Source organism: Gadus morhua, chromosome 11 (genome assembly GCF_902167405.1).
Source record: "Gadus morhua chromosome 11, gadMor3.0, whole genome shotgun sequence".
NCBI classification, from domain to species: domain Eukaryota; kingdom Metazoa; phylum Chordata; class Actinopteri; order Gadiformes; family Gadidae; genus Gadus; species Gadus morhua.
The window spans coordinates 2,303,599-2,323,792 of NC_044058.1; the positions used below are offsets into that span (position 1 = coordinate 2,303,599).

Here is a 20,194-nt window from a genome sequence, read left to right on the forward strand (position 1 = left end):
CGTACTGTGGTCTGCCCGTCAGGTAATCCACAATCCAGGACACGATGGGGGCCTCCACCTCCATCGCAGTCACCTTCTCACCCAGTAGAGCCGGACGGATGGTGTTGAAGGCACTGGAGAAATATAGGCTAATATATATTTAGATATTTAATTAATTCAATATTTAACCATTGCAATTCAATTGGGAGATTATTTTTGACTTCAGAGCGTCAAAACAACAATCGAATTATTTCAGCAGACCCCCTCAGAAACTGAAGCTTACCACGTCCCTTAAACCCAGTCTCACACCAGATTGTAGTAAAACTGCCCACAGCGCAAAATGTATTACAATAACGGCTCTGAACATGTGACACGCCTACGTTTTGGCCTATTTTTTTCAATGGGCCTGCGTCCACGTCACGTGACTGTTTTGGCTGTGGTGGTTGCCGTCGACCGCTCCCCATCTCTGTAGTTTCCTGTGTTTTAGACTCGTAATTAATAAGTTACTTTAGTAATCAAAGTGACTTTTTTTTTTTTTTTATCACTGTCATATTAAAAATCTATGAAAGAGGGCATTCAAATATACTACATGATCAATTAGGAGGCCGAAGCTCGAAAGGAAATGTGCAATACCTAACTTCTGAGTCAAGGACAGTAACAAGTAAGCTATAGGCCTGGGGTCTCTTTTATAGCAAAGGGGGTCTCCAAGGATGCATACGATCCCTCAACTTTGGGACTCCAACACTACAAGAAATTACTCAGCAAGTGCTCCATCTCGTTGCACCTCACCCAGCGTCTCGCTTGCAAGATTTTGGCCTGAAGTTCTTCCCAGACCTACACCCTAGCCATCCAACATGCATATCTGAGAATCAGGCCTCTCTTTATTAATGGCAAAAAGTTATGAGACAAATTCACATTAACTTTTTGTTATCTCATAAGGGGCGTCGTGCCGGCTCCTTCTGACCTTTTGACCCCAGACTTCAAAAACTTGTCCACAGGCCAGCTGTATCTACACAAAAATGTACACCTCCATCCCACCAAAAACACATATACCTTACTTTTGGAGGTCACGCCCCTTTTCCCGCCTTTTTGTGATAGCTAAAGATGCCAACATGTATACGTACATTTCCCAGGGTCCCGAGAACGACATATCTGAGAGTGGTTCTAGCCCTTACAGAAAAAAAATATTTGACTGTTCTTTGAACAACGCCTCTCAGAAGTGTGGAAAGAAAGTTTTTGATACAGGAATGGCCTACCGCCCTGAAACTTGAACAGAGCAAGTTGCATATTCGCTTTTTCCTTGGAGAAGCGACAAGGGACAATGAAACACCCACCAAACGACCCAGAAATGGTTGTAGAACCATCAGAATAACTCTCAACCTGCATAATTAATGTAATTTTGGCTAAAAATGTTGCATAGTGGGCCTTTAATGGATTTATATTACATTTATTTAAAACAAGACACATTTATGTGTGGATCAGAAATGTGTTTGTGAAACTTATTTTTATTCATGGATTTATTTTACATTTATACATACCGATATCCATTTGTGTGTGCATTGAAATGTATTTGTGAGAAGAGAGAATTATATATAAATCACAAAATACATTTGTGAATCCTTCTCTGTGCATTGATCATTAATGAGAGTGTTCTGACCCCATAGAGGACAGCTGATTTGGAACGGAAGCTGTTCGCTTCCACGGGGAAAAACTAAAGAACTCCAACATACTTAGGCCCAGTGGTGAAGCTAGACCTTTTTTGGGTGGGCTCAAGCCCACCCAAAACTTGCCTTAGCTCACCCTTTCGTCCTCAAATCTAATATTCAAACTTTTTTTTTTACACAAGCAATGAGAGAATGGATGCTCTACACTAATGAACAGGTTCAAATGGGCTAGTGAAATCGAGCGCAACCTTCCTGCAGGAATCTCTGACCTCTGATTGGTGGGTGGGCGTCTCCTGTTTGATAAACCCAAAAATGCAGCACGAGTGCACTTAACATAGTTTCTGCTGTTTTGTCTGTCAAAAAAGCTAGCTAGTCTTCGAAATCGACGATTTCCAACTGTGTGATAACATGACCAGGTAATAATAATAATAATCATTTTAAAACCTTGACATAATCTGTCAGGTGTTTATTAAATTACAGTTGACGACCACAAGGCGATTCTATCTATGCCTTTTCTTGAATTGCCTCATGTTTTAGTCCGCAAAGGCTTGTAATGCTGCGTAGCATGATAAGCATGATTAGGTGCAAGGAGCAGAAAAAGTTCACATGGGTGCTAATCTTCAGTTGAAAAAAAAACGCTGGCATTATCAGCTAAGGGCATATTCATTGCCAGAACAACGTGAGCTAATCAACAAGTACCACATGTTTTAAAACTATGAGACTCATGAAAATGCCCTCAGCTTATAAAAGGTTTTAGGGGGGTAGTGAGCGGCAGACGGGACTTAGTGTCTTATTTATTTATTTTAATAAGTTACTTATTTTTTATTTGAAATAAACAAAACCAAGGGTCAGAAGTTTTACAAGAATTTGGATCTTACAAAGTCATGACAGAGGGACTTGGTGTCTTTATTTATGCTTGAAAGATGAACATATATTATTTTTTTTGAAAGGGAATAAGCTGATGAAGCTGACAAGTGACCAATGTTTACTCCTTAAAAATACTTTTAATTAAATGCAAACCCAAGTTAATAATTTGCTCTTGTTTCTCTGTTTTGAGATACACACAGACTTAGCAGTCTTGTTAAATATTACAAATTGAGTTTATAAACTAAACTTGGAAATTGATTTAAGTTGTTGCAGATGTTATCTCCGCTAATTTTATTAATCTAAATAAATAAATATTAGCAGGTTCTCAATAGTAGGCTATTTCAATTCAGGGAGGGCGTGAAAAAATGTCTGTCTCCTAGGGGGGGAATGACAGAAAATAATTGAGAACCACTGGTCTGGAACATTTTGTACTTGTTGATTAGCTCATGTTGTTATGGCAATGAAAACGCCCTCAACTGATAAAATAATGCCAGCTGGTTTGTTTTGACTGAAAATTAGCCCCCTTTTTTTTTTGCATCAGAACAATTTGTTTTGCATCAGAAGTTTTATAAAAATGCATGGGTCCCTGAAAGTGAGACAACATAGTTTAGTGCTCCCGAAATATGTTTCTCATATTATTAATCTAGTACATGTTGTACCAATGTATTTCAGTATCTGTAAATGAAAAAAAAGGGGAAATATGGTCATTTTTGGGTGAAACTTACACAAAGTAAATTTAATATACCTCAAATTTGTTGTTACAGTTCACATCCATTGATTATTCCTTAATCCAAACAGTATTTTTCCATTCATCACTTTAGTGGTTCAGAACTGCATTGTTTAGCTGACACTGCCAGCTATTGGCTTAGACATACAACAGCATAGTAACTAAGAAAATAAAGGTTGTGTAATAAAAAAAATTTGGACAGGACTTTATATACTTCATATACCCCTGAGGCTTCGTTGGGTTGAGCCCCCCCAAAAGTCTGAACCTAGAATCGCCCCTGCTTAGGCCTACTAATTAACGTTCTAAAGTTATGAAATCTTCAACAAAATATGCCAATACTGTCAAAATCGGTCCCAGGGAGTATATAGGAATTATTAATGTTGTTTTTGATGGTGTGTTTTTCTGGAACGAGTAAAAACCAACGAGTAGGCCTATTCAAAGCCTGAATAATGGCATTCGGGCCAAAACTAGGCTATACGAACAGCAGATCATACATTTGACATGTATATAGAGGGAGGTCTGGTGGTCTCCGTATATATATATATATATATATATTATTGCTGTCAAGCGATTCAAATATTTAATCACGATTAATCGCCTTAATGTCATAGTTAACTCACAGATGTTTTTTTATATGCTAAATATCCCTTGATTTCTTTGTCCCATTAATTGTGTGTGCATCGGCTTGCCTTGTGCAAATGTTTTTTTATTGATAACAACATTGGCATATACTGATCAAAACAGGACGATACAAAAAAAAAGCCTATAGTGCAATTAAACAATGAACATACAAACATACTGCCTTCAACATAGCAGTCAGGCTACTGCTTCTTTGTATTGAGCCCAAAAAAATGAAATAAAAAAGTTAAACAAGAAATGTGCATTTCGCCGGCACAACGCGAAGCATGTGTTCAAAACAAATGGGCTTGGCCTATGCCAAAAGATGCAACTGACTCCAGTGAATCTGTGGATATAAAGGTTTTGACTGTGGGAGGTTCGTTGTGGGAGTTATAGCCCAAAATGCGTTTTCAGAACATTCCATTGGCCAGTTGGGAGATACATTATTTCGTCGTTATTTTGCGCCCCCTTGTGGCGAAATTTTCCAAAGACAATTTTCCTTTGCCAAATAACTCCCGCCCACATTAATAATTCTTGGCCATATTTTCTATATAGACTCGGGTTTGCCCCTTGATGGTTTCCCTTGAGTTTGAAGAACATTCCATTGGCCAATTAGAAGATATACAATTTCCTCGTTTATTGCGCCCCCTTAGGGCGTAGTTTTCCGATTTTTTTAGGAAACGCCGTTAAGGTTTGCACCAACATGTGTGTACAATTTGGACTCGATCCAATGTCTAATTTTGTTTTTTTTCTGGATTTTTGATTTTCGACTTAAAACGTAGCTAATAAACAAATATTCAAAATGCTACAGTTTCGTCATCGACGGTCGGATCAAAAATGTGTTCCATGGATTATTTTCGTGTGCGTCTGAAGATGCCGTGTGCAAAGTTTTGTGTCAATTGGTCAAAAAATGTGGGAGGAGTAGGGAAAAGGCAGTTTAGCGGTTTTCGCGATTTTGCGAAAAAAAATTCTATGCCAAAAGATGCAGCAGACTCCAGTGAATATGTGGGAACAAGTTTTTGACTGTGGTAGGTTCGGTGTGGGAGTTATAGCCCCAAACGCGTTTTCCCTTGTTATAGCGCCACCTAGTGACCGGCGTGTCTGGATTTTGTCGTCTGCGTAGTCCGAAGAGATCTGGATCTAGTCATGCAATTCACGTGTCGGCACCATTTACGGTTTGGGCTGTGGTCCCACTTTGAGGGAGGTAAGAATAATAATAGGAATAATCCTTACAAAAACAATAGGGATCCAACCTGTTGGCTTGGACCCCTAATAAAAAAAATAACGCCGTTAAAATTGGTTTGCTTTAACGCCGTTAATAACGCGTTTAACTGACAGCACTAATATATATATATATATAATATATATATGTAATTATTTATTTAGTATATATAATAAATTATTATTATTTCGTTGCTTCATGGATGTCTGGTGGTCTCCGTATATATACGGAGAATACCAGACATCCTCGAAGCAGATCATATTTAGATTTATTTATTTCGTTGCTTTGAGGATGTCTGGTGGTCTCCGAATATATGCTTCGAGACCGAAGCAACGAAATAAATAAATATAAATATGATCTGCTTAAAAAATTTGAGTATCCATAATACAAAGCATTGACCCTTTGTTGCATTTGTGGTTTTGACATATAGCCTACGTGACACGTGTCTGCCACGGAATATGCGTGTCATTAACTTGCATTGGAGCGAAATCCGTGGCCACATCACGGAAACTGCAGTGATTCCATGAGGCCACCAAGAATTTTGAGTTAAGCGCCCGTGGTCATTTCACAGATTCCTGTGAGACCAGGTTGAATCCATTGGAGCCAATAACCATTGAACTAATCTCAAACGTACTTTAACCATGTAGCTTTATTAGTCAGATTACTAGGTTTTTGTTTTTTAGGTACTGAAGGTGTGTGTTGAAAGGGAACCACTCCATTCCGTTCACATTTACCAAGAATCAAGGCATATGTTATCCAGCAATTTAGATAGACAGACACACACACACACACACACACACACACACACACACACACACACACACACACACACACACACACACACACACACACACACACACACCAGGTAAATGTTCCTGGCTCTCATAAAAGCACTCTGTGGTGCTTGCATGCAAAGAGATCCTTGGATCTGAACTCCCTGTTCTCACGGCTCAATGTCCTTGCTACAGCTCAGTAAGGTGCTGTAGTGACTCTAACCTGGTGTTGAGCAGATGCTGTTCTGCCATCTATCTGCTATGGATATATCTATATGTGGCCTTTGTTGTTTTGAAAACTTAGAAACTATTTCAGAGATGTAATCCAGGCAACATGTAGACTTGTGTGAAATCCATACACATAAAGATGTTTTATGAATTAAAAAAGATGGCATTATTGAAGGTCTTGCCAGGAAAGAAATGTAAGGTTACATTTAGGATGAAGCGTGTTGTCAGGACAGGTAGTTGGAGTGGCTTAGCAGAAGACACAAACTGTCACTGAGCACAACCCCTGTATATGATTGATGGAAAAAATGCCTATACATTTTTAGTTATATGTCTGACGGGCACATAGACAGCATATTATCTACTACAATGGTTGCCATGGGCTTCTGTTGACACACTCCTTAATGCACAACTTGCTGGAATGTTGGTGAAACCGTCTCTTATAATGTGGTGTTAAAGGATTGCAGGGATTCAATGGGTTCTGAGGCTATTCATTAAACTTTCCTTGTCTAAATTGTCTACCTTGTTGGTCTAACTTCATAGCTTTGGCATCTGCTTCTTGCTACTTCATGGAGTATGAAAGCCCAACCATTGCCTTAATCTTAAGTAAGAAAGACCTTGTGGCCCGAGCCGGAGTTCCTCTCAATTCCTTTCCAGCTCTCTCAGCTACCTTCCCTGCTCTAATGAGTGCAGTGGTAATGGCCTTCAGTAACGATACTGCCTAACTAGGTGCACACTTTAATGGCTTCCTGTTCTTTACTGCTGCAGGCTGGAGCGCCCCTTTGTAACAACCGGGCGGCTCTGAGCCCAGAGCTGCTATCTCTGGCTCTGAGGAACACAACCAAGTATGAGGACCCGCGCCTTATGCCGCTCACCAAATAAGCAAGGAATGATGTCCTTTATGTCGACATCATCGGCTGCAGATGGTTTTAGAAACAGTGGACCACCATACGTTGTGTGCTATAATTTGCATGGTTGATTATATAAAATAAATCGAGCGCTCCGGTTTGGAAATATAGGGGTCCTTGTGTTTGGAAGTCTGCGCAAGCCTTCAGTGCAGGCAGAGAACCAGCCTACATCATGTGACGGTGATTTAGTTTGACAGTTTTATGGCAGTTGGCTGAAGTTATGGATGTGTTTTCTGTGCTTTACCCCCTCATCAGCCATCAGTTAACAACACATAAAATACATATAATTACATTTTGGTTTTCATTTTGAAGTTGCCTTTGTATAAAATTTTCACCTATTTCCCTTTTCCTGTCTAAAGTGAGTTGTAGCTTCTACTCCTTACTTTGGCTGGTACTTGGCAAGAGACCTGCCATATGCAACATGAACATGGCAAGAAAGGACTAGTTAGAGGGATCCCTTCCTGTCTTTAAGAAATAATTTAACAGCCATCGCGAGCCAGATCACTAGCAGTCATTCATTAAACTACACCACGGCTAGTGTCACTCATGCAGAGCCTGAAAGATTATTTTGGAACATTCAGTATCCTGCACTGTTATGTTGCTTGCGTTAAATTGATGTACCTCATCCTCTTTCAGGTCGGTTGGAGCACTGCACGGGACTACTACACCTTCTTGTGGTCCCCTCTCCTGGAGAACTATGTGGAAGGCACCACGGTCAACAGAGTGGTTGTCTTTCAGGGTAAGACCATAGCATAACGTAATTTTACTTTGCCACCTTTAGATTAGGGATGCACCGATATGAAAATTTTGGCCGATACCGATATCCGTTTTTTTACTTTTGCTGTTATGGCCGATAACCGATATTTACTGATATCGATATATGTTTTTTAAAAAAAGTTTCTGAGATGATAACATTTTGTACAGACTGAAAGTCATGCAAACTGAATTATTCAATGTCTTCCTTTATTTTCAGAACGTATTTAACTTCCAGATAACAAGGTTACAGGGCTACCATAAAACATAAATAGCCTAACCAACCTTTACCAACCAACCTATACCCTAGGGTCTATAGCATATAAACGCGTTGTCTGATTACATTTTAATACATTTTTCACAATTTACCAGCTCTCGTTTTGAAGAATAATCACACTCCATTCGTTTCAATGGGAATCGCGACGGTCTATACTTTCAACATAAAGTGTACATATTTATTAGAGCTGTCAAGCGATTAAAATATTTAATCGTGATTAATCGCATTAATGTCATAGTTAACTCTAATTAATCGCGATTAATCGCAAATTCTTTTTCTATGCTAAATATCACTTGATTTTTTTGTCCCATAATTCTTCTCATTTTAATTCTCTTATCAACATGGTGAAGTGCATCGGCTTGCCTTGTGCAAATGATTTTTTATTGATAACAACATTGGCATATACACTGATCAAAACAGGACGATACAAAAAAAGAGCCTATAGTGCAATTAAACGACTGCTTTGAACAAATGTCATTTGAACATAGCAGTCAGGCTACTGCTTCTTTGTTTTGAGCCAAAGAAAAAAAAAAAAAATTTTTTTTTTTTTTTTTTTTTTTATAAAGTAATTGCGTTAATCGCGCGATAATTTTTTTAACGCCGTTAAATTTGGTTTGCGTTAACGCCGTTAATAACGCGTTTAACTGACAGCTCTAATATTTATAATTCGAAATTCGTCCCAGCCTTCATACCACAGATACTCTGGGGTCTATGGCATATAACCGCATTGTCTGATTACAGTTTAATTCATTATCACAATTTACCAGCTCTTGTTTTGAAGAATAATCACCGCGCCATTCGTTTCAATGGGAAACGCGAAGGTCTATACTTTCAAAATAAAGTGTACATATTTATAATACAAAATTCGTCCCAGTCTTTATACCACAGATACTCTAGGGTCTATAGCATATAACCGTGTTGTCTGATTACAGTTTAATGTAACAGTAAGCTGGCAACATCGCTAATTAACACTGCAACTGCAACTGCAAACTAACCACATGGAGATAACCATGGCCGCCGGTCAAACAAATTTTCTTTTTGCGATTATTCTGCTTGCGCATCCGCCGTGTTGATAAACAAAAAATCCCCCTAAACACATGGCGAAATCCCCTTCCCCCTCCTTCTCCCTCTCCCGACACACAATCAGCAACTAGAGGATATACATCGGTTGTGGACATCAGCCCAATTTTATGATGCCAATATGTTTAAACATGTCGGCCGATTCCGATATTAATGCCGATATATCTTGCATCCCTACTTTAGATAACACACTCGCCAAGAGAGTGGTAGGTCTACACAAAGAACGTTGACTCAGTTAAATGTGTCAGACTATTGTTTTTTGGGATAGCAATGCTTTGTTTAAATTATCTATTCACAAATAATTGTACAAATAAAAGTACATGCAAGTAGGGAAAAATATGCAGGATAAGTATTTCCAGGGAGAACGGTAAAAAAGTGGACTAGATGCTTGGTCATTATTGTTATGTTGCAGGCTTTGGAGAGCAGTAGAGCACTAGTAAACATCCATGTCAAGGCCTACCCTAGCCTAGTTCAGGGCGATGTGTGGCTCTGTGACACTGCTGTTTTAACTGGAGTCCTTCCTGTCCAGGATACTATGTGCCAAACGACGACGGGGAGTTCTACCAGTTCTGCTATGTGACCCACAAAGGGGAGATCCGAGGGGCCAGCACGCCCTTCCTGTTCCGCGCCAACAGCCCCTCTGAGGACGAGCTCCTGACCGTGGAGGATGAATGCAACTCTGACATCCTGGTGGTCACCACCAAGGCGGGCTTCCTCGAGGTACCAGGCCAGATTACGACCCACATTCATGTTGGCAACAGAAACGGTTATGCCCTAGCACCCAATGTGGATAATTGTTTATATCTACATATCAATTCAACAGGGTCCTAGGCTATTTGTAAAACACATACAATTGTTAAGTGTTTTCAGCACGGGGGCCCGTAGCTACAGGATGGTCTGGTACGACAGCCACAGGATTTTTGGAATAGATTATCAAAATGCCTGCCTGCCTCCTACACAGCGCAAGATGGAAGAAGCCCAGCGTGAGAAGGAAGAGCTGTCGGGAAACATGGAGGTTCTGCAGCAGGAGAAGGAACAGCTGGAGGAGGAGAAGGAGCGCTTACAGAAGCGCTGTGAGCAGGAGGAGGAGATGCACTCAAAGCTGATAAGAGAGCACCAAGTAAGCACAACTGTCAAAGTCCATCTTAAACAAACACACACCAGACCAATTCAATTTTAAGCCATATACATTTGATGTATGAAATTTTCTGTTGCATATATTTTATTTAAGGTTTGCAACATACACTTATCGAAAATGCATTTTTTTTAGGTCGAACTTGGTTTGAAGATTTGGTTAATACAAATGAAAGCTTCTGTTTGGAATTGTTTTAATTATCTTTTGTTTAAATGTTTAAGGTACATTAGGATTGTTTTAGTTGAAGCAGTCTAATGGCTGAAGTCTCAGTTAAGCCATGTAGTCTCTCAGCGCCTCCTAGTGGAAGGTGGAGTAACTACGTCTTTTAACTCCACAACACAGAGATTCAAAGTGTATTGAGAAGAAGAGTAAATCAAATACTGACAGCTGTAAATGTGGGTAATGAACGTTTCTAACGTGAATTGCTGTGTTTTTATTGCAAATCATCAAATGTAACCGCAAATTTAGTCCTTTGGATATTTTATTCGTTGTGTATTTTCCATAATTCCGTTCTAAAAATAACTCTGACTGTGACATGATAACAACTTTGGTGGCTGTTCATTTTATGACTACTTTGATATGTTTTTTTAATGTGTTTCCAATAGTTTACATATTAACACACTAGCATAAGGATATCGTCCAGAACTGAAAGTTATATTATTAACTGCAACCTGCCTTTTTGAACTTAGCATAAGATGATGTAAACAAACTAGAAGGCTTTACAAACAGACACTGGTGGTGTGCAGAGGAATGAGAAGTGTGTGCTTTATTATCCAGGAGCTCCAGAACTCTTCCCAGGCCCTGCAGGAAGAGAGAGAGGAGGTGAAGAGGAGGCTGGAGGAGGCCACAGCCAGGGTCCTGCAGCTGGAGCAGGACCTGATTGGAGTCACCCAGAAGGGTCTGCAGAAGGAGACTGAGCTAGATGGGTAGGTTCTGTTGGGCATCAGATTGAGTTGGTTTTGTTGGTGTATGTTGTGTTTGTTGGTATTGGATTACTGTTTCTATTGGATAGGAGTGCTTGTTATGAGGGACGGATTTTGTGTTAACATGATATTGTTTTGTCCTAGCTTGAAAGATAAAATAAAGAAGCTGACAGTGGAGAGAGAGGCGTTGGAGTCCCATCTGAAGAACGAGAAGGATGAAAAGGAGCTCTACAAGGTACTGTGACATCAGGTGTAGAATAATGGATGCAAAAGAGTTTAGCCTCTCTGTGTTTGTGTGTTCAGATTTATACCTTATGCCACATGAATGATGGTAAACACAACTATAGTGCGTTTTTATGCAAATCTTACTCTTCATTCATTTTCATGTTGGCAATATATTTCATACACTTTATTTTTCTTCCTTAGCTTCGCTACCCTCAGTATTATACATTCATTTGTTTATTTAGTCTAAACAGGGCATGTATTTGTCTGCCTTCTGGTTGATCTGTTGTTTTGGTTGGGGTTTGTTGTGGTGGGTCAAGGGTCTGCCACAGAGAAGGAGCAGACACTCTACCTCATTTGACTTGTAACGCGTTCAGGCTATAGCGAGAAGAGTGACTTTATGGGCCTTCCTCAGTCTCTGTTTTGTAATTAAGATCATCTATGTTAATGGTCTTGTGCTATTTGTTGCCGACTCGCTATGGGCACCGTATGAACTAAGGCAAAACGAGTAGCCCTAGGTTTTAAACTGGGCCTGTTTCTGTGCATGTTCACGTATGTGCATGCTGATGTCGAAAGATTCACCTGAAGAACCGCGAGCTGGAGAACACGAAGCAGAGTGCGGAGCTGCAGCTGCTGAAGTCGGTGGACGTGAACAAGGACAACAGCATCGCTCGCTTTAAAGAGGAGGTGGCGCGCCTCCAGGCCTGCCTCGCCGAGCAGGAGAAGCAGCACCTCCAGCTCCTGGCCAAGGTCTCCCCTCCGGTACGACCATCAGCATTTAGTTGGTCTCCATTCAAGCAGAAAGGGTTATGTAGATTGCTCTTTTACGTTGTTTCGTACATTATTTTTGATTATTAGTTTAACTGAGGTTCAATCTCCCGTTATTTATGTGACACTAGTTTGTGTTACTGTAATATACTGTAGATAGTTTTGAAATACGTATTGTTTGTCATGCTGTGACGGGAGTGTGTTGACCCAGGACCCACCAAATACTGTGTTTGGTCAAATGAGCACAGCATTCTCCTCACCTTTTTTAAAAAAAAATGAAAAAGAACCATAGATAGATAGTAAGATATTTTCCTAAATATAACAGAACATTGATTGTGGCCATCCCCCACGGTGTGACCTCATGGTCCATCCTTAAGGTGTGTCCTCTCCCATGGCTCTCCTAGGGGGACATGAAGGCCCTGAAGGAGCAGCTGAGGCAGAAGGAGGAGCAGCTGCACGCCACACGGCAGCAGTCGTCTATGTTGGCAGCTGAGCTGCGGGATGCCTCCAGCGCCCGCGACCACAGCATGTCAGAGTTGTATCGCATGAAGCTTGAGGCGGACGCCCTGCGGCAGGCCAAGACCGACACCCTGGCCCAGTGCACGCGCCTGGAGCGCCTGGTGGAGCAGCTGAAGGCGGAGGCCAAGCAGGAGGCTGTGAGTGGCACCGGATCTGGGGGATTAGTTATAGTCAATGGATATCAAGAGCTTTAAACGTCTATACACTAGGGCTGGGCGATTAATCGTATTTCGATCTCGATTTCAGGGTGAAACGTATGGAAGTAAAACTGTGCCATCAGATTTTGAAAATAAAAACCCATTAAATTCTAAGCACTGAATATTTATGCATAGAAATAACGTATCTCAGAATCAGAATCAGAATTCTTTTAATGGCCAAGTATATTCACACATACAGGAAATTGACTTGGTGTGGTTGGTGCATAAGACATGAGACATAACATAACAACAAAAAAACAAACAAGAACAAAGGACAAATGTTTTTTAAGATAATAATAAATAATAATAAATAATTGGGCATAGAAGGGCAAGTTAGTTTGAGTACGTAAACCCAGAGTCATTGTGATGCAGGGGGCTTGTTTGTGAGCCCAACTGCCGTGGGGAAAAAACTGTTCAAGTGGCGAGAGGTTTTGGTCTTAATAGCCCGGAACCTTCTGCCGGATGGGAGACACAGAAATAGGTGGTGACCGGGATGAGAAGGATCGGCGATGATCTTCCCTGCTCTCTTGCTGGTCCTTAAGTGAAACAGGTCTAGAAGAGACGGCAGGTCGCAGCCGATTACCTTCTCGGCTGACCGAATGATCCGCTGCAGTCGGCTTTTATCCTTTGCAGTAGAGGCAGCGAACCAGATGGTTATTGAAGAGGTGAGGATGGATTCAATGATGGCTGTGTAGAATTCCACCATCAATTTCTTCGGCATGTTGAATCTCTTTAGCTGTCGAAGGAAGAACATCCTCTGCTGGGCCTTCTTGATTTTTTATTTTTTTTATCTGGATTTTTTTGCCTCTGAATTTAACCCAATAAAAATTCAAAATTCAGCTTTATTTTTCAATGTTAAAAAAATTCGAAATCAAATATTCAACGTCCCCAAATTCAACATGCCATATTCAGCGGCAAAATTCAATATCTTAAAATTCTGTGTTAACTTCCGGGGACCCAAGGAAGAGCAATCGATCCTAGATGCTAGATCGTGGTCAAGCAAGGAGAGCGGGAATAAGAGCGTCACTCGCTGCTTCTGTCTTTCTTGATACAAACGTTAATTCTAAACAGCATTTTACACAGTAGCCTATAATAGGATATGTTCAAAGGTAAATCAATGTCATTAATCACTGACTAGCTTTTTATGGGAAGCGAAGCCACCAAACAGTTTGACCCTAGGGGGCACTGTTGCACATTTTCTGCAACATGCACGAGTTTGAAGCGTAGACAGGCATGAAGTCGTTCACGTGCGGAAACATGCCCATGCTTAAAACGTAACGTTTGTATCATCATCGATCACTCGGATTGGGGGTATTCTTTTTGTAACACCGGTTGCGAGTTAATAGGCGGGAGCAAAACGGTTGATATGCCTCTGTGGTGGCATAACAAGAGCGCAACGAGCGCGCAGAGCCAACATTATTCCGCACGGAGTGAGTGATGATACAGATATGAGGATGACAATTTAAAAGCAGGTTGCTGTTGGGCACCTCTTCCCGAGGCTCGCCGTGCTTCCACTGGAACTACAGGCTGCTGCCACTTCAGTGGCGCAATACTGTCGGCTCTGCGCTCTCATTCCACAGTGGGCAGCGGGCTTCAGCATCACATAACAGATCGCCCCAGCATCACACCAAACGTAGGAAAAGTGACCTCGGCGGATTGCCCCAAATTGGTGCCCTAATAAATTGGTCTCCTTGACCCACTGCAATTACTCTTACGTTGTATGTAAATCCAGCCTAGTCACTGCAATCACACACAAACACTTCACGTACAGGCATTAGTTCATCGTCTACTTCATACTGCAGTAAAAAAAACTGCATTAGAACAAAAAACATAAATAAAATACAAGACCCCCCCCCCCCCCCCCCCCCTCACCTTGTTATTAAATGTGCTTAATAAATACATTTGATTTGATTAGCATTTTACAGACCGGTACAATGGATAGGGCATTTAGTAAGGTCCACCACCGTTGCTTCCTCCCATAAAATGCTAGTCAGTGTTTAATGACGTTGACTTACCTTTGAGCATTTCCTATTATAGGCTACTGTGTAAAATGCTGTTTAGAATTAAAGGCCTACGTGCAGGTTAACCAGAAGTTTTGATTAATGGGTATATCAAGCACTCAAAATATAATTTTATAAAATGTCTCCAAAATGGTGTTAAAGTCCATTTTTGGTAGTAACGGGTGTTTTCTAACGCCATTCGGCGATGATGTCACGTTGGGGAGACGTGGTGGAAGGTAGCCTCAGCCTAGTACTAGAACTATTCTTTGTTTGCAACCACGTGATCAAAATGACGTAAAAAGTGCTTACGTCACGACGGCGGCCATCTTGGTAGGAAAACACAAGCGAAAACACAGGCGTCTTCTAGCAGCGAACACAATAGTGCGATACAAAGGTCTGAATATTTCTCAAATTTAAGCAGTCCCGCCAGGGGAAGATACCAGCAGAAAGTTAACCTGTTAGGTTTCGATCCCTACAAGCTGAAAAAGTCGGATTTTAGCGAGGATCAGGCCCTTTTACAGAGTGTAGATTACGGGTTAAGGGTTTCCTGGTAAAAACCAACTTAGAACTTCAGGCGCAAAAACTGCAATTCCCATTCTCCCGTATGAAATTATTCGCACAACCGTGCACACACAGCACCACTGGTAGGCATTATTAGCCAAACAAAATAATACAATAGCGAAACAATTGAGGTTAGATACGCTCTTTGCGATTGAATGACCTCCACTCTAATGTGACTGAAACAAGTGTAGCGGGGCGCAATGTTGTGATTGTTTTGATGGCCGACTTCCGGTTTGGTTACGAATTTTAATTAGCTGTGACGTCAGTTGCAAACGAAGAATAGCGTCTAGAGGTGGAAAGAACCACAAATAACATGTATGATGGCCCAGAGCCGTATCATTGTCAGACGTGAGAGGGCGAATGAGGAATTGCCGAGAACTGATGGTGGTCAAAGCCAATTAAATGTATGGTCAGAGGAGAATGTGTTACGATGATATTTGTGTATACTACCATCGTTCATTAACCCCCCCCCCCCGGTTGCTGTGTGGTTTCAGGCCCGGGCGGAGGAGGATGCTGTGGAGGAGCCAGTGGCGGAGCTGCAGAGAGAGGTGGAGGACCTGAAGCTCAGGCTCCACATGGCGGCCGAGCACTACAAGGAGAAGTATAAGGAGTGTCAGAGGCTGCAGAGACAAGTGTCCAAACTGTCGGAGCAGCAGGGGGTAGGTCCCCGCCACAAACCATGGCTCCCAAAAATCAATCAATATCACCAATTGGTTGACTGTGTGTGTGTGTGTGTGTGTGTGTGTGTGTGTGTGTGTGTGTGTGTGTGTGTGTGTGTGTGTGTGTGTGTGTGTGTGTGTGTGTGTGTGTGTGTGTAGGAGCAGAGGAAGAGCTCTGCGGCTGAAGCTGCAACCGTTCATGTGTCAGTGAGTCCGGACACCTCGGTTCCAGGTAGAGATACAACTGACTGGCTGTAGCAGGTGTGAGTGCTCAGTTAGAGCCTGACCCCCCTGCTGTGTGTGTGCAGGGAGCCCGGGTTCAGCCGACCCCATGCTAGAAGCGATAATCCAGGAGAAGCTCAAAGGCATCAGCAGAGAGACCTCAGACAGGAATGACAAGTACAGGAAATGCAAACAACTGCTGACGGTAAGAAACTCCTACATCCTGTTTTATACAAGCAAGTCAGTGATATGATCGTATAATATCTTTAATGGTGCTGTGGGTGTTTTTCTTAAGTAAGTTGTTCTATACCCAGGCTGTAGTTGGCTTATCAGAAAATAAGTTTGTGAAGAGAATTTCAGCTGATGAGGAGCGTTAATGTTCTAGGAGGAGAAGGAACGGAGCTGCATGTTTGCCGATGAACTTTCCAAAATGGAGGTGAAACTGAAGGAGCAAGTGAAGACTAACGATAACCTCAAACTGCAGCTGGCAGCGGAGGAGGACCGCTACAAGGTAACCATTCAGTGCTCAAAGCAAAGCAGCAACAGGCAAAACACTCCCGCTAGCTAGCCGCCAAACACACTCCACCAAACGGAGCTCTCTATGGACGGCTGATACTAGATGTCTGTGTTTCTCTTTATTGCCGTGTGTGGCTGGCCTGGAGGATGTAGCCTTTGATGTCAGGGCCCCAGCCAACACAGCCATTGTGATGGTGTTGTTTATGAGGCAAGCTCTCTCTAAGAGGACGTTTTATGGCTGTTTATGTCGGGCTCTTCAGGCAGGAGGGCTTCTGAGGAGTCTTCCCCTTGTTGCCTAGGTGCTGTAACTGGGCTTAACTCAGGCATAGAGACATTCTCAGTGCTAGTGAAGGAATCCAAACAGGATGTTTTGCTTTAAATCCCGCTCTTTGTATTAGTCCCCGTTAGAGACGGACAGCCACTTATACCATAAATGAATGAATTTAGGTGTGTATAACATGTTGCAGTGTATTTTGCTTCATAACTCATGTTGTATTGTGTTGCAGAGCCAGGTGGCGGAGAAAGGGCGCAAGCTGAAGGACCTGAAGGACACGCTTACCCTCCTAGTGAAGGAGAAGGAGCAGCTAGAGGGGGTTGGGGACCACCTTCATTTTCTCCTTTTATAAACTTCCACTGTAAAACTGAGCCCAGTCTGCCATTCCCTGCCGTCTGGGTGCTCTCGATCTGGTTTAGGTTTAAAATTTCTCTCTAATTGGAGAAGCAAAGTCAAAGAGATGTGATTTTCCGTTACTCTGGACCACAGCGATCTCTGACCCCGAGCACTGCCTGGAGGAGCACGGCTGGAGCTCGGAGCGGTGAAACGGCTCAATTTGAGGTTCAGAATGTAAATTAAATTGGCGCCTGCAACAAATTTCCATAAAACAGAAACTATCATTCCCTTTGAAATGGAGAAAAGTTTATTTTGTATGCTGGTTTAAGTGTTGGGTTGAGTGGCCAGGGGGATGGGTCTCAAAAGGAGCTGTTGTAGGAAGTGATGGATCGTCTTGAACACCGGAAGGCTTGGAAAGATAAAGAAGTATCTGCATACATATGGACCTCATCGCTCTGTCAATTAAGAACTAAAAGTATATTTTTACCATCAAATCTGGTTGAAATTGGAGTAATGATGTTTGTGTTGCCAGGGTGTGAACAAGGGCAGCAGCAGGAAGGGGGATCAGAGGGAGGCTGAGAGCATTGAGGCAAGCACCCCCGTGTTCCTGCAGTACCCCATCCCTTACACCCTGGACGCCCCCACTCCCATGTTGGTCGCCCAGAGCTCCACCGAGCTGCATTTTGGGAATCCGTACTCTACCTCAGACCCACAAGGTCAGTATCCTCCTAACCCTTTCTCAAAATTCAGTGAAGAGTGGGATTGCAGGCATAGGTTGGAGCCCTTCTGACATGCATATTTCTTCTGAACAACATGAGCAGGTGAGTCAGACGAAGACTTGTCCGACGAGCAGCTGCTCAGACTGCCCCCTTTGGGCCCGCCGTCCTGGGACAGCAACGTGGTGTGTATTCAGCCCAGCCGCAACCTCAGCCGGCCCGACGACCTGGAGGAGCCCAAGGAGCAGCGCAACAACAACAACGTGAGTTCTGACAGAACACGGACACACTTATATGTAGCATGTATATATGTATATAGAAGGCCTCAGCCACCATTTGGGGCTGCCTAGGACTGGTTTCAACTCCATTTACCTTCGCTATAGCGCACGTCGATATAACCCCACCTCCATTTTGACGCCAACTTCAATATATCACGCTGCTTGCTTGGACCCAATTTTGCGGCCCAAAATAGGACAGTTCACCATGACGTCACAATACATTGTTCCGGGTGGCAAAAGCCAATGCGTTCTCCAACGGCACCACTAGTAAACAAACCCTTCCACGATCGAGAAAACAAGAGTAAATGGCTTGAATGAATGATTTTCTTCTTGCAGGGTGCTACGGGAAGTCTCATTTATACATATATATATATTATTCAATATTAAAGATGAACTGAACCGAAATAATCAACATCGATAACGTGTCAGTTATGACCATTATATAAAAAATACACAAAATTTATTTTAAAGGTCCCATGACATGCTATTTTATGTATTCTTTAATATAGGTATTAGTGGGCAACTAACACAGCATTCAAAGACGTTCCCGAAATTCAGCCGTGGTGCAGAGTTACAGCCACTCCGAGCCAGTCGCACATTGAGCTTCCCCCAAATGCGCTGTTTTGGTGTCTGTAGCTATAATGCAAATGAGGAGGAGCTAGGCGGGTCAAGGAGGAGGGTGGGGGTGTGGCCCTGAGCAGCTTGCAGCCACGGTACCATGCGCTCTGTTTACAGTGGATGTATCGCAATGGCGAGGCGCACACAGCCTTTAGCCGTGTTCTGTAAATATTCTAGAACACACGGGAGTCCTGGAGCTCTATATCTAAATATTATCATATAGCCTACATAGATATCTATATCATATAATATATATTATCACGGCCAAAAGCTGTGTGAGCCGATATTATGAATCTCAAACGACCGCGTTGGGTTCTCCGACGTTCCTGGTTCTTCAACATCCTCATCAATGTGAAGTAGACTGAACCGCGACAAGGAGGAGATGCCGGGCAGCGCACCTCCGCCTCCGGCGGTGGTCCCTCAGCGGGGCTCAAGCGGGAGACATTCGCCGCCAACAATCCCTTTCTCCTCCACGTCGTGGTTCATGTTCTTGAGGGAGTCAAAGCCAAAGTTCCTTCCCCCCAATTCATTCTCAACCTTGGCTGAGATAACCCCCAATACGAGTCTCGTTGTAGAAATACCAGAGACGAGAGTCCGACGTGTTATGCGCCATAACACCAAAAGCAGAACGGTTATCCAAATAACAAGGAAGTGTGCAACACTTGCGTTACAGTCCTGGAGCTCTATATCTAAATAATATCATATAATGCATAGAAATCTATATCATTTAATACATATTATCACCGCCAAAAGCTGTGTGCGCCTCCAGACGATATTATGAATCACAAACGACTTTATCGGGTTCTGCGACGTCTCTGGTTCTTCCACTTTCACATCAACCTGAAGTCGACTGAACCGCGAGCTGCCTGCTGCCGGCTGCCCGCTGCCGGGCGATGGTGCCTCACGGCAACCGGCGGCATGCCGCAGTTCATGTACTTCAGCGAGTCAAAGCCAAAGTTCCTTTCCCCCAATTCCTTCTCAACCATGGCTCAGATAACCCCCACTACAGTTTTGTTGTGGAAATACAAGACACGTTAAAGAACCGACAAGAAACACTTGCGTTACAGTGTGTGTATTCACACACACACACACACACACACACACACACACACACACACACACACACACACACACACGTGGCGCTCGCACGGTCAAGT

General features: G+C 42.6%; 1 protein-coding gene across 1 annotated transcript in view; it reads left to right on the forward strand.

Moving 5' to 3' along the window:
• The window catches only part of tax1bp1b (Tax1 (human T-cell leukemia virus type I) binding protein 1b), a 60,731-nt gene that overhangs the window by 32,161 nt on the left and 8,376 nt on the right, over positions 1-20,194 (forward strand). The window contains exons 3-16 of the mRNA XM_030369483.1: positions 7,620-7,722; positions 9,623-9,813; positions 10,055-10,213; positions 11,006-11,154; positions 11,296-11,386; positions 11,950-12,135; positions 12,546-12,797; positions 15,913-16,077; positions 16,237-16,309; positions 16,386-16,504; positions 16,685-16,810; positions 17,322-17,408; positions 17,958-18,141; positions 18,247-18,404. Coding sequence (XP_030225343.1) covers positions 7,620-7,722; positions 9,623-9,813; positions 10,055-10,213; positions 11,006-11,154; positions 11,296-11,386; positions 11,950-12,135; positions 12,546-12,797; positions 15,913-16,077; positions 16,237-16,309; positions 16,386-16,504; positions 16,685-16,810; positions 17,322-17,408; positions 17,958-18,141; positions 18,247-18,404 — 2,043 coding nt within the window. The remainder of the gene's footprint in view (positions 1-7,619; positions 7,723-9,622; positions 9,814-10,054; positions 10,214-11,005; positions 11,155-11,295; positions 11,387-11,949; positions 12,136-12,545; positions 12,798-15,912; positions 16,078-16,236; positions 16,310-16,385; positions 16,505-16,684; positions 16,811-17,321; positions 17,409-17,957; positions 18,142-18,246; positions 18,405-20,194) is intronic.